At 52.3% G+C, this 14,722-nt stretch overlaps 1 protein-coding gene across 1 annotated transcript; it reads left to right on the top strand.

Annotated features, from left to right (window-relative positions):
• The first annotated feature begins 8,805 nt into the window (after positions 1-8,805).
• SOX12 (SRY-box transcription factor 12) lies at positions 8,806-13,588 on the top strand. Its single transcript, XM_021077779.2, has one exon. It carries the CDS (start codon positions 9,185-9,187, stop codon positions 10,121-10,123), a length of 939 nt encoding a protein of 312 aa, XP_020933438.1. The 5' UTR covers positions 8,806-9,184; the 3' UTR covers positions 10,124-13,588.
• The last annotated feature ends 1,134 nt before the right edge of the window (positions 13,589-14,722 follow it).

The following is a 14,722-nucleotide window of genomic DNA, read 5'->3' as shown; positions in this document are numbered from 1 at the left end:
GGTGTAGGCTGGCGGCTATAGCTCTGATTCAACCCCTAGCCTGGGAACCTCCACATGTCCCAGGTGTGGCCCTAAAAAGAAAAAAAAAAAAAAAAGAAAAAAAGAATGCAGTCAACCCCCTTCCAAAAAAAGTGTAATGACTTTCTGAGTTCGGCTGTGGGAGTAAGAATTAGTCTAGGAAATATGGGGAGGTACCAATGTGGTGTGATTTGAGTCACCAGATGGGACCCACTATCCAGATAAAGTTAGCTTCTCTATCTAGTCATCTTCTTTTTTCTCCCAATAATCATTGCTGAGTTCCATCAGTCCTGCTGGTGCTGCTAAAATGCCTCTGATGCTGTCCTCTTCTCCCTGTGATACATGTCCCCAGTTCTGGTCTCTCCTACTTTGTGCTTCTCTGAGTCTCGAACTGCATCTTATGGACTGGCAACCCAGAATTCCATCAGGATCTTTGAGACTGGGATTTCACAGGGAGGTTAAAAAAAAAAAATCCCCCTCCCCTAAAAAAAAAAAAACCAACACATTTTAAAATTTGGAGACAGACAAAAGATTGCCAACGTTTTATTTTGCCAAGTAAAGATAAGAAAAACCTCCCTCTCTGTATTAGCACTGTTTATGAGAAATATAATGCAAGCCATAAGTGTTTTTTGTTTTTTGTCTTTTTGCCTTTTCTAGGGCCGCTCCTGTGGCACATGGAGATTCCCATGCTACGGGTCTAATCGGAGCTGTAGCCACCAGCCTAAGCCAGAGACACAGCAATGCGGGATCCGAGCCTCACCTCGACCTCATGGTTCCTAGTCGGATTCGTTAACCACTGCGCCACGATGGGAACTCCCCTAAGTGTTATTTAAAATTTTCCAGGAGTTCCTGTTATGGCTCAGTGGGTTAAGAACCCCACAGAGTATTAAGAACCCCACATAGGACCCAAGAGGATGCCGGTTCAAACCCTAGCCTTACTCATTGGGTTAAGGAGCTGAGTGGGTTATGTTCCGGGCATTGCTGGGAACTTCCATAGCTGCAGGTGTGGCCATAACAATAGAAATAAAAGGAATTTCCATTGTGGCTCAGTGGTTAACGAGCCCAACTAGTATCCATGAGGTTGCAGGTTCAATCCCTGGCCTTGCTCAGTGAGTTAAGGACCTGGCATTGCCGTGAGCTATGGTGTAAGTCACAGATGCAGCTCGGATCCCGCGTTGCTGTGGCAAAGGGCCAGCACCTACAACTCTGATTCCACCCCTAGCCTGGGAACCTCCAGGTGCCGCACCCTAAAGAGACAAAAAAAAAAAAGGAAATAAAATAAAGCATGCCAAAAGCCACACTTTATTTTTTTTTTTATTTTTTAGCTATTTCTTGGGCCGCTCCTGCAGCATATGGAGGTTCCCAGGCTAGGGGTCTAATCAGAGCTGTAGCCACCAGCCTGCGCCAGGGCCACAGCAACTCGGAATCCGAGCCACGTCTGCAACCTACACCACAGCTCACGGCAATGCCGGATCGTCAACCCACTGAGCAAGGGCAGGGACCGAACCCGCAACCTCATGGTTCCTAGTCGGATTTGTTAACCACTGCGCCACGATGGGAACTCCCAAAAGCCGCACTTTAAAAGGTAGATAAGGGAGTTGCTGTCGTGGCGCAGTGTTTAACGAATCCAACTAGGAACCTTGAGGTTGCAGGTTCAATCCCGGCCCTTGCTCAGTGGGTTGACGATCTGGCGTTGCTGTGGCTGTGGTGTAGGCTAGAGCTCGGATTCGGCCCCTAACCTGGGAACCTCCATATGCCGAGGGAGTGGCCTGAAGAAATAGCAAAAAAAAAAAAAAAGACAAAACAAAAACAAAAAAGGTAAATAAAAGATACAGGTGAAATTAATTTTGACGTGTTTTATTTAACCCAATATATCCAAAATGTTATAATCCCAACATATAATCAACAGAAAAATATTAATGCAATATTTTATATTTTTTAAGCTAAGTATTTGAAAACCAGTGAGAATTTTGCATTATAGCACATTTCAATTTGCACTAGCAAAATCTAAGTGCTCATGAGTCACATGTGCCGTTGTATGCCATTATTCAGAAAGAGAGCCCTGTAATGTACACACACAATGTACACGCTCACATTCACATATGATCATCTCTGAATTTTTTAAAGACATTTAGATGAATCAAAAAAATGAAATTGCTTGTTTTTATTATTCTCTATTATGAATGTCTCTGAGGACCGTGCCAGCTCAAAGACTGATGTCTCAGAGCGAGACACAGTTGGGGTGGATGAAGCTGCACGGTGGTGTCTGGGACAGCCCCACCGCACCCGAGTTGGCTCCTTCCTCCCCTGACTGAATGGATACGGAGTCTCTGTTGTGCCCCGATCTGCTGGGTGCTGTGGAGAGTGGAAAGCAGGTGGGTCCTCTGACCTGATGGAGCTCCTGCTCGGCTCGGCAGGGCTTTGCAGGCCATGAGAGGGTGTACTGTCTGCAGAGAATGTGAAAACAGTAAGATGGATTGAATATCAGTCTGTATTTTATTACCATGTGCCCACAATTCTAACCAGGTCAGTGATAAGACACTCCTCCCTGAAAATCAAGTTACTGGTCTAACTCGAGGCCTAATGATATATTTGTATGCTTCGAATCAGTGTATTTGAATCACTTGTACCCTAGAAGACAATATCGCCCACAAGGAAGTGAATTCAGAGCACTCCCAGTTATACATTCAGCCCCTAACACACACCAAGTCAGACACAGCTACACGTGTCAGTTTTGAGAATTAGTTCACAACAGTCTGGAATTGTTCAAGCTTGCTTCCTGAGTACTTGTGTCTCCAGCCCCTTTGGTACAACATATGGCTGTGTTTAAACAATAGATTCAAAATAAACAATGATAGCACAGTGATTAGGAAACTGAAGAACCAGAACTTGAGTTGCTTCAATTCTGTTATTCTGTGTGACCACTTGAAGCTTTTGTATTTAAAATTCAAAACAGTGAAACAAAGAGTGAACTGCAGACTGTGGCAACTACAAATTTTATTATTTAGTTAAATAGTATTATATATATAATATTATTATTTGGTAAAATTATCTTTTACTGAATTTGAGACATATATTTAATATTAAATTTGATATTTTAATTTCTATTTCTCTCTCTTTTTTTTTTTTTTTGCTTTTTAGGGCCACACCTGCGGCATATGCCAGTTCCCAGGCTAGGGGTCTAATCAGAGCTGTAGCTGCCGGCCTACACCACAGCCACAGCAACTCCAGATCCAAGCTGCATCTGCAACCTACACCATAGCTCACAGCAACGCCAGATCCTTAACCCACTGAGTGAGGCCAAGGATCGAACTGGCAACCTCATGGTTCCTAGTCGGATTCATTTCCACTGTGCCATGGATTCTTTATTTCTAAAGTGTTCTTATTTGATTTTAAACCATAACATAATTAATGTAACCTAATTATTACTGCAAGAGACCCCTGTGTTTTTACCCTTTTTTTCAAAGAAATGTATTTATGTAGTTGAAAAATATTGACCCAATATCCTTTCCCTTTTTTTGTACTTTAGTATTTATTTTGACTGACTTTATTACATATACAAAGTTCAATAAAAGAATATTTTCATCATCTATGTTTCTTTTCTGCCCATAGTCATTAGTACTATTCATTGTATTTCATGCCTGTTATTAAAAATGTCATTTAAAGAAGGCGAGTGTTTAAAAATCTGTTCCAAGTGTCAAATGAGCTGGGCAGGTCACTGATGCCCTGAAGAAAAGGAACATGGAGTTGGTAGAGCTCTAGGGCCGATAGAGGGCTGGAAAAGGTGAGGGGGCGGACTTCACAACACCCTGTGTGGCCAGGCAGCTTGGCTTGTTCCACTAACTGAAAAGAGACATTGTGTGACTAGAAAGTGGCTCATGGAGTTCCCATCGTGGTGCAGTGGTTAATGAATCCAACTAGGAACCATGAAGTTGCAAGTTCGATCCCTGGCCTTGCTCAGTGGGTTAAGGATCCGGTGTTGCCATGAGCTGTGGTGTAGGTCTCGGATTTGGCTCGGATCCCACGTTGCTGTGTCTCTGGCGTAGGCCGGCGTCTGCAGCTCCGATCAGACCCCTAGCCTGGGTACCTCCATATGCCTCGGGAGTGGCCCTTAAAAAGGCAAAAAGACAAAAAAAAAAAAAAAAAAAAAGAAAGTGGCTCAAGACTGAGAAATCAGGAGAGGAGGTCAGTTTAGGTGAGCAGGGGTCTAACCAAGCTTGGCCTGGTGAGTCAGGTGAAAATCCGATGTTTATCTTGAGAGTAAAGGGATAACTACCGAAGGGTTTTATTTATTTATTTTCTCATTTATTTATTCTTTTTACAGCCGCACTGCAGCATATGGAGGTTCCCAGGCTAGGGGATGAATCGGAGCCGCAGTTGCTGCCTACACCACAGCCACGGCAATGTGGGATCCCAACAGCATCTGCAACCTATGCTGCAGCTCGTGACAACACCGGATCCTTCATCCACTGAAGGAGGCCAGGGATCCAACCTGCTTCCTCGTGGGTACTATATCGGGTTCTCAACCCACTGAGCCACAAGGGGAACTCCGGAAAACCACCAAGGAGTTTTACGAAGGAAAGACCCACAATCAGATTTGTGACTGAAAAACACCATCACATTGGCTTCAGTGAGGAGAATGGAATGGAAGGAGACCTCCTGGGTACAGGGACCAGAAAGGAGGCGGGGCAGGTATCCAGATTAGATTCTTTTTACAGCCGCACTCTGGGGCACCCATTTGAAAGGACACAGGGTCGTCTGTGGGCCACTGATAAATGCCAAATCTCAGTAGCAAACCAGAGTTTTGGATCTTGTATTCCAAAGTTCAACTCCCTTTCTCTGGGCTCCCATAGGAATTGGAGCACAGTCGTGACAGAGCACCGACTTTGCATTTAGTATATATTGACCGAGCACATTGAGCGCTAGGCACTCTCCTAGGAACAGAGCAGTAGACAGACAAAAATCTCTGCTGGCATCCCGTGGAGGAGAGGCAGGCAAAAAACAAGTGAATAAATAAAATACTTCCAGAATGCGGTAAGTGCTATGAAACAAACAAACAAAAAAAAAGGCGATGACTTAAAACAATGCAAGCAAAAATTAGGATGTCTAACAATACCAAACTTTGGAAAGGATGTGGATGAAGAGGCTCCCTTCTATGTTGCTGCTGGAAAAGTAAATTGATACAACTTGGAAGTTTGGTATCACTTGCAAGAGCATTCGTGAAGTAGCACTGTGGCTCAATTGGTTAAGAACCTGACATAGTGTCTCTGAGGACATAGGTTGGATCCCTGGCTTTGCTCAGTGGATAAGGATCTGGCGTTGCTAGCTGCAGTATAGGTTGCAGATGTGGCCTGGATCCAGCATAGCTGTGGCTGGGGTGTAGGCCAGCAGCTGCAGCTCCAACTCAACTCCAGCCTGGAAATTTCCATATGCCTCAGGTAAGGCCCTAAAAAGAAAGAAAGAAAGAAAGAAAGAAAAAAAGGAGTTAGTGTTCGCATATCCTCAGATGCAGCCACCACACTGTCCATAAAATACCTGGAAGACCTTCCTGCATTTGAGCACCAGGAACACATCAGGATTGTAAATAAGAACACTGTCCAGAGCAAAAACACAACATAGCCCAAATGCCAATGGACAGGACACTAGATAGAAAAATCGTGTACATTCCTGCAGAGAAAAATGAACAAATCCCATACAGGTGCAAAAATATAGACGAATCTTAGCACTATAATGTTGAGAAATACCAGAGTATTACATGCAGCATGATACCCTTTTGATAAAGCTAAAGGCAAGAGAATGTATTTTTGAAGAAAATAAAATTTTAAAAATAAGACAAAGGAGAAACTGGAACCCTCATACACTGCTGATAGGGATATAAACAGTGCAGCAAATCCACTGAGATGGAAAGTAAATTTATGGTTGTCTAGAGCTGGGGGTTAAGAGCAGAGGTAGAGGATGTGAAGGTAGAGGGGATGGAGGAATTAAGTATAGAGTATATATACTTATACATCTCTGTATATATACATCCTCCCTTTGCGGGATGATGAAAATATTCTAAAATTGACTGTGGTGACGGCTGCACAAGTTATATATCATTGAATCATATAGTTTAAACGGGCGAATAGTATGGCACATGGATTATATCTTAATAAAGTTGCTAGCCTTTCTTTAGGTGTAAAGGAAGACTCAGGTTAGCTATTAATTACATCAGGTGAGGAAAAGCAAGGAATGGGGATGGGCAAGACGTTCACAAGGGAAGCGAGGTCATTGTCACTGTTCCAGTTCTTGGGCTGGGTTGCTGATTTCGCTGGTGTTTACCATATTACATATAATCAAATACATACAAACATAAAGTGAGCCAATCATGGACAATGATGTCAGCAAACTGACCAGCAATTCTGTGTACCTGGGATGTAGGGGGATGGGTGGGCAACAGCAAAGTGGTCAGGGCAGGTGTCTCTGGAGAGTTCATGTGAACTGAGGTTAGAACGAAATGGACCAGCAATGTGGGGAGACAGCATGTACAAAGGCCCCGGGGTGGGTTCAAGACTTGTGGTTGAGGGCTATCCAGGAGGTCAGCACTAACACTCTAATGATGGTTATTAGCAGCAGCTACAGCGCCAGAGTTAAGATCTTTGAAAGGCTGTAAACACTGAAAAGATGGCAGTGCCCATCCTATGTCATTGAGAATAAAACAAGTATTAAATGGGAAAAGTGTAAATTCAAAAAAGCTTTTATTTTACCCAGGCTTGCTACTTTGATACCTTTTTTGAAATGTTAAATCCATCCCACCCTGCCTAATTTTTTTTTTTTTATCATATTGGTGTCTCTAGGTTGGTGGTACCCTGAGTCCCTGATAACTATTTTGTTTTGGTTTGGTTGTTTGTCTTTTTAGGGCCACACTCACAGCAAATGGAGGTTCCCCAACTAGGGGTCGAACTGGAGCTGTGGCGGCAGGCCTATACCACAGCCACGCGGGATCTGAGCCCTGTGCGGATCCTTAATCCACTGAACAAGGCCAGGGGTTGAACCTGTGTCCTCATGGATACTAGTTAAGATTCGTTTCTGCTGAGCCTTGATGGGAACTCCCCTGATAACTAATATTTATCCAGCATTTACTAGATGTCAGGGATGTGTCTACATTCATTACCTCCATTTAATGTGCAAGATAACCATATGTGGAAGAAAGTGCTTTTTTCCCTATTTTCAGGCCAAGCAAAAAAGACACCTGCATATGATTACAGGAACTCGGACTTCAGGGAGCACTGAACCATCCAGGCTACAGTCATGAAGCTTCAAACTCGGGGATCTCCAGATCTCAGCATTCAGTAAGTCGCCAGAGGTACCATTTAGTCGCCCGCAGGGCCTTCTCCTCTGGGTGCCCTGTGCCTTTAAGAGTCGCCCCCTCCCACCCGCGAAGCTACATTTCCCTCCCGGGCACCCAGAGCACCACCCCGCCCCCATCGTCTGTGGAGCCGCACCTCGTCCTTCCTCCCCGCCCCACACCCGCAAGCTCTCAGACCCCGCCCGCCCAGAGGTGGGTGAGGTCTACCGCGTGAGACACGCATCCTCCGACCCGGACATTGCCCCGCTGTGCCCCAGCAAATTGCTACCTTAGATACCCTCAACCCAACCTCTCCCAGTTTCTTATTCCGCGGAGCGATGCTTCAGCACCTCTCCCACCGCCTAGGCCCACGGCACGATGAAGGTGACCTACCCCAGGGGTAGCGCACGCCCCGCAGTGCCCGAGCGAGCACACACACGTGGTGAACAGGGAGCGCGCAGCCCCTCCCCGCCACGCGCCCAGAGCGTGCGTCCCGGGCACGCCCCCTGGCCTGACTCCGCCCCTGTGCCCGCGCACGCTTCTTCAGACCCGGGAGGGGCATCGCGCCCCAGTCTGGCACCCGGCTGGTCGCGGTGTGGGGTGGGGCCTAGGAATGGGGCACCCATACATTTTCGAACCTCGCCTGAGAACAGAAAAAGCGAGAAGTCCTCCCTATTCGGGTGCTTGGCTGGTTGGCGAGGTGCCTCGGCCCCTTCGTGCGCTGCGGAGAAAGCTGGGACTGCGAACCTAGGATTCGAGCTCTCATCTGCAAATCTTTGGTGTTTCTGCCTGGAAAGTGGGAGTCATGTGGCCTTCTTTCCCAGGACTCTTACGGCGTTTCAATCGAGAAAAAAAAAAATTTGAAAGGGACTCGGTTATTTGGGCCCCAAAGCATTTGTTGACTCGTGCTTGGCTAGACCTTGTGTGTAGTAGGCAGGGGCTACATCACTGACACGATGAGTCCCTTAAGGAGATTTCCTGAGCCTAGGTTCCCCCACCTTTGTTCTGGGACGATTCAAAAAGACGCCACCGAAAGAGGAGAGAGCAGAGGTCCTACCTGGCGGCAGGTGTCATTGAGCAAGCTAAACTTCAAAGGCAACGTGGGGGCGGGGACAGGCTTTCGGAAGCCTGAAGAGAAGCACGCTCGGCGTCCCGCCACCCTCCCACTAGTCCCAAGCCTAAGAAAAGAAACCTACTTCATCCGACACCCCCGATCCCAGTCGGGAGACCGCCCAGCCCCGCAGCCCCGCAGCCCCGCCCCGCTTTGGCAGACAGCGATTGGGAGATGCAAATACCAGGTTCTCTGCCCAGCAACGGGTGACGCGCCGCCCGAGCGCGAGGCGTGGCCCGGCCGCAGCCCAAGCGGGCACCTCGGTGTTTACACGGGGCGGCCCCGCGCGCGCCGCAGCGGCCCGCAGACGGCGAGGGGGAGGGGTGGCGCGCGCGCCGGCGGGGCCGCGCGGGGAGAAAGACACTGGAAGGCAGCCGGGCGGGGAGCAGCGCGCGCGGGCCGCGGCTGAGCAGGCGGCTGCGAGGAGAGCCCGCGGGGGCCTGGGGGTGCAATTCCTCCACCCCCGCAAAACAATGTGTGGCGTGCTGCAGGGCGCAACTTGCCGGAGGCGGCGGGGGCGCGCCGAGCCCGCCTGAGACCGCGCCGCTGACCTTCTCCCCCCGCCGTCCGTTGGGCCGGTGCGCCCAGCTCCTAGCTCCCCAGCTCGCGGGGGCCGGGCCGAGCTGCGGGGCGGGGCCGCCCCTCCATCGCTGCTGCCTCCTCCCCCACCCCCAGCCGCGGAGGATGCGGACGGCCCCCGGCGGCGTCTAGCGGCCCCGGGCCCAGGCGCGATGGTGCAGCAGCGGGGCGCGAGGGCCAAGCGGGACGGCGGGCCGCCGCCCCCGGGGCCCGGGCCGGCCGAGGAGGGGGCGCGTGAGCCCGGCTGGTGCAAGACCCCGAGCGGCCACATTAAGAGACCAATGAACGCGTTCATGGTGTGGTCGCAGCACGAACGGCGGAAGATCATGGACCAGTGGCCCGACATGCACAACGCCGAGATCTCCAAGCGCCTTGGCCGCCGCTGGCAGCTGCTGCAGGACTCGGAGAAGATCCCGTTCGTGCGGGAGGCGGAGCGGCTGCGCCTCAAGCACATGGCGGATTACCCGGACTACAAGTACCGGCCGCGCAAAAAGAGCAAGGGGGCGCCCGCCAAGGCGCGGCCCCGCCCCCCCGGCGGCGGTGGCGGCAGCCGGCTCAAGCCCGGGCCGCAGCTGCCTGGCCGCGGGGGCCGCCGAGCGGCAGGAGGGCCGTTGGGGGGCGGCGCGGCGGCGCCCGAGGACGACGAGGACGACGACGAGGAGCTGCTGGAAGTGCGCCTGGTCGAGACCCCCGGGCGGGAGCTGTGGAGGATGGTCCCGGCAGGGCGGGCCGCCCGGGGACCCGCGGAGCGTGCCCAAGGGCCGTCGGGCGAGGGGGCGGCTGTCACAGCCGCCTCCCCGACTCCGTCGGAGGACGAGGAGCCGGAGGAAGAGGAGGAGGAGGCGGCGGCAGCGGAGGAAGGCGAAGAGGAGACGGTGGCGTCGGGGGAGGAGCCGCTGGGCTTTCTATCCAGACTGCCCCCCGGCCCCGCCGGCCTGGACTGCAGCGCCCTGGACCGCGACCCGGACCTGCCGCCCCCCTCGGGCACGTCGCACTTCGAGTTCCCGGACTACTGCACCCCCGAGGTTACCGAGATGATCGCAGGGGACTGGCGCCCGTCTAGCATCGCCGACTTGGTTTTCACCTACTGAGCCCACCGTCAGCGGGGCGCGCACGCCCCCAAACCAGCTGTTTACATACAGGAATCAGGTATTGGGGCCCCTCGGAGGCCGAGGCTGGCACCCCATTTCCCGCACAGCCTCCCCCCTCCTAGACGTGCCCATCCCCCCTCAAATCCAGACATGCCCCTCCCCCCGCAGACACACCCCAAGGCAGCCCAACCCCCACCCTTTCCCCGACATCCAAGCCCCTCCCCATCTTGCCCTCTCCCTCGCAACCACCAGCAGCCGCCCCCCCATACACCTCGTATCCTCCCCTAGAGACCTGTACCCCTCCCCCACGTTGCATACGCCCCTCCTCAAGGCCGGAGGACACGCCCCTGCCCTTGCTCCGGACTCCCTCCGCGGTCGCCTAGCCCGCCTCCTGTCTTGTTGGGGGGGGGCGCTGCAGCTCGGCCGCCCTGCGCCCTCCTCCCTTACCCCCCCCGCCCCGTCCCAGGGAGGGGGAGGGGCACACGCCTTTCCCCTCCGGGAGCGCTGGGGCCCGCCCCCTTCTCGCGCATGCCTAATGCTTCTTGGGAGGAGGGGGCTGGTCCCTGTCGAACTGCACGGCTCTGTCAGCGGCTCCGGGAGGAAGGGGGGGCGGATATAGAGCGATCCTGATGAGAAACCTTTAGATCCAGGAGCCACGGCTTCCGTTCAACCCGACGGGGCGTCACTGCCTTAAATGGGAGGAGCACTCGGAAGGGGGAGAAAGACCAGCCGGCCCTGAAGGGTTGGTTTGGGGCTTGGAACTCTCCCAAGTGGCACGGCCCCTTTTCCCTTACGGGGTCGCCGAGACCCACGTGCACCCCCCACTACACACACGGACTGCCTGACTGCCTCTACAGCCTAAACTGGTTCTCAGAAACCTCCCTTTCCCCCACCGGGAGCTGGGGGCAGGGTCTGTCTTTGAAAATCCTTCAGGAGAGAAAACTAAGAACAAAGACACGTAGCAGTTGTTTGGGGACCGGGCCTTTCTACTCCCAGCCCTCCCCAGTTGTCCTATCACCTCAGGGCACCCTCCCATCCTGGGCTCCTTCCTAAGCCCACCGCTCCTTCCTATCATCAAGGTCCCTCTGCCTCCAGTGACAGTATTCAGTGGAAGAAACTGAGACACGTTGGTACTAGGGGGGGTGAGACTGAGGCGTGGTGGCAGACGAAGTGGCCAGAAGAGCCCCACTTGTCAGCAGCTGAGAGAGACCATCAGCTGAGCTAGTGAGACTGAGGGGAGGGTCAGCGTAGCGGTGGGCCTTTTGCGCCCAGCGCTGCTGCAGGAGGAAGCTGTGTCCAGTTCGGTGTGCCCTCGGGAACCGTGCCCCTGACGCCGTTACCCCCTCTTACCCCCACTCCCGGCTCAAGCCCCGCCCCTCCGGCCTCCCCACGCCCCCTTTGCCCTCACTACCTGTATCTCACCGGCGTGTGTTCACCCTCTCCGGGTGTGCACACACTCTCATTCACACACACACACAGATCTCAGGAACAAACGGTCCCAGAGTCCTCCGGGACCCCTGCCCAGGGTCTCTGCAGGTCTCTGCCCCACGCGTTCCCGTCGCTGACAAAGCCACCAGCTGCCTCCTTTAAGCTTGGTGCTCCGGCTCTGGGCCTTTTCGCGCGCGCGCTCTTTTTTTCTCTCTCTTTCTCTCTCTCTCTCTCTCTTTTTTTTTTTTTTTTTTTTTTTAAGAAAAACAACAACAAAAAAAAAAGACAATGAAAAACCCCAGAAAACGTCATGTGAGTGAAGAGATGTCACTGTCTGTGGTCTTGGAGAACTAGTCTCGTAGCTGAGGGGAGGGCTCCCTCTGGTCTGGGGCACTGGCACCCACAGCAGGACTTCTGCCAGGACTGAATAAAGTGTATTTGCCCCATCTCGCCCTGTGGTTCTACATGTCTTTGCCTCACCTCAACCCTCCCCGAACAGTTTGGCAGATTCAGGTCCACAAGACTTATTAGCATCATGGAGGAAGAGCTGGGGGTTCCAGGGCAAGGAAGGACCTGGCCCCTCAAAGCCTCTCTGCTCCCTCTGTCTCAGGACTCCTGGTCTTCATTAAGGATGATAGACTCATCCCTGCAGAGCCCAGGCAGGTAACATGAATGAATGAGAGAGTCTGGGTGGATACTGGCTTCATGACCCACTTCAAGGGAAGCAACTGCTCACCTGCTAGTTGCGACCCTGTGGGAATGCAGCCCACTCTGAGCAGGGGACTAGATTTTTCAAGAGGAGGTGGAAATTGGATGTTTCTATGAACATCTCAGTTTCAGAATGAAAGCTGACTCAGATATTTTTAAATCCTTGTGGACCTGGTGAAACAAGTGTGCAGGCACACTTGGTCCGAGGGGGCCAGTTTGACCCTGCTCTTAATGACAGGCAGGGTTGGGCCACAAAGAACTCAAAGCTTGGCACCGCCACTGAGCACTCGCATGACCTTGAGCAGCTTAACTTTACCCTGACTCTTTTTCTGTATGTGTAATATGGAGATGATGATAATACCTGCTTCACGGAGTAGAGTGAAGTTTGATGCGAGAAGCATTTAACTTGGTGCTCCATAAACTATGATTCTGTTGTTCAGAGCGGTACAGAAGCAATTTGTAAAGGGCCTGCAAGCAGCCAAGTTCCGAGACAGGGCCCCAGATTTTGGTTTCTGTCTCCTGGGGAAGTGTTGCTTCAGGGTGCTGCTTCTCCCTCCCTGTTTGAATCTGCAGATGGTGTTAGGCTGGTGGGGCTCAGGGTCTGGAGTAGTCGCCTTTGTCCCTGTACTTGGTACAGAGCTGGCCCCTCAGTTTAGATGTATTGACTGACTGGAGAGGAACAGCAGAAGCCACAATGATTCCTGTCCTTGAGATTCTCCTTACCAGTGTGTTTTGGGAATTGAGACCAAGGCTTATGAAGACTTTTGGCCCCCTGACACCCTGTGCCCCCAATTCTTCCTCTCCCAGATCCAATGAATTCCTAAGGTTGGACAAGGCCAAGATTCCCCAATAAGAACCCAGGCCAAGAGCGCAGACCTCATTCAGAGAGGGTATTTGGGACTGGGATACACGTAGATGCTTTAAAAGAGGACTGAAGCAGGTTTGGGAGGGCTGGGCACCTACAGAGGGGGTGTGGGGGTGCAGGAATTGCAGTGAGTGCTTCATCTTAGCCTCTTGGATTAGACGCAAGAGGGCCACAAACAAAACCTAAGAAAAAGAAGGTGTGGAAGAGAGCCACTTCACCCAGGGCAGACTGCATCTGGTGCCTGGGTGACAGCAAGTATAAACACCTGCCACTTCAATTCAAGGTGGGACAGACACAAGGCAGTGCTGGCACTGCCCTGTACCCTCAGGTACTAACCCCAGGGCCCCACCAGGGTGGCTGAGGCTTTGCCAGGCCAGCAGTGCAGTTTGACTTCCTGTACCCAATCCTACCTCCCTCTTTTTTTTCACAGGTGTTTATCCCTAATAAATATCTTGCACCCCAAACTCAGTCTGTGTCTGTTTCTGGAGAATCCAGTCTGCAAGGGAGGGTGGTAGGGGCTGAGCAAAGGGAGTGGGTCAGTGGCCAAGCACCTGCAGCTGGGCCGCTCTGATACACCAGCGGCCCCCAACCTCGAGGGTGTCCGTTTTCCACCCTTTCCGGTCGGCACCAATTAGAAACTCCAGCCTCAGCCCGCAAGTCGCTCCAGAACCCTCTGCGGAAGTCATTCTCCTTCGCAGCCCCTCTCCCTGCCTAAGCTGGAGAGACAGAGGCTAAAGGTCTGCGTTTGACTTTCACAGGGCCCTGCGAGGGGGTAGGGTCGGGGGAGTGTAAAACGCCGTGCCAGAGACGTGCCAGAGACGTGCCAGAGCACCGTAGGCCTCGGGCCTTGGTTTCCCCCAGGTGAAGTGGGGAGGGGGAGACAGAACGGGAAGAGGCACCATTTATTGTTACTTTGGTTCCTTCCAATGCTGGAGGAAATGGATTCTGACCTGTGAAAGGTGGGGGCGAGACCGGCTTATGTGGACTCTGGGGACACCTAGTGGCTGAAAGGAGTATGAAGCCCCGGGGGCTGCGGGAGAAAGGCCGCGGAGGGCCCGAGCTGGGCGTGTCCCACTCCAATCCCCTTCCATTCATGCTCCCTGAATCGCGTCGGATCAGGTTCCTGGCCTCGGCTGTTGGAGTCATCTTGGTTCCAGGGCTTTAAAAACGTCTATCTGCTGATATATTGGTTACCTCTTCCTCTGTAACAAAAATGCCACAAACCCAACGGCTTAATACAACGTGCATTTATTATTTCATGGTCTCTGTGGGCCCGGAGTCCAGGCATACCTTGCTGGGTTCTCTGCTCAGGATCTCTCAAGACTGCAGTCCTCTCTGGAAACTGTGTTCCAGGGCAGAACTCAGTTCTTTGTGGTTAAAGGACCGAGGCCCGTTTTCTTCCTGGCTGTCACCTGGTGCCACTCTAGACTCCTAAAAGCCCTCACACTGCCTTTCCTCACAGGTCCTCTCTCAGCATGGCAGCTTATTTTGTCAAGGCCAGAAGGAGACTTTGCGCAGCGTCAAGTGACTTGGCTCAAGGAAGGCTCTCTTTTAAAGGACACAAGGGGAGTTCCCGTCGTGGCTCAGCGGAAAGGAAT

This window comes from Sus scrofa, chromosome 17 (genome assembly GCF_054392235.1).
Source record: "Sus scrofa isolate SSC_HxYL_T2T_F1_AM1 chromosome 17, Sscrofa_HxYL_maternal_Yorkshire_Landrace_v2.0, whole genome shotgun sequence".
NCBI classification, from domain to species: domain Eukaryota; kingdom Metazoa; phylum Chordata; class Mammalia; order Artiodactyla; family Suidae; genus Sus; species Sus scrofa.
This window is presented reverse-complemented; position numbering and strand designations above follow the sequence as displayed.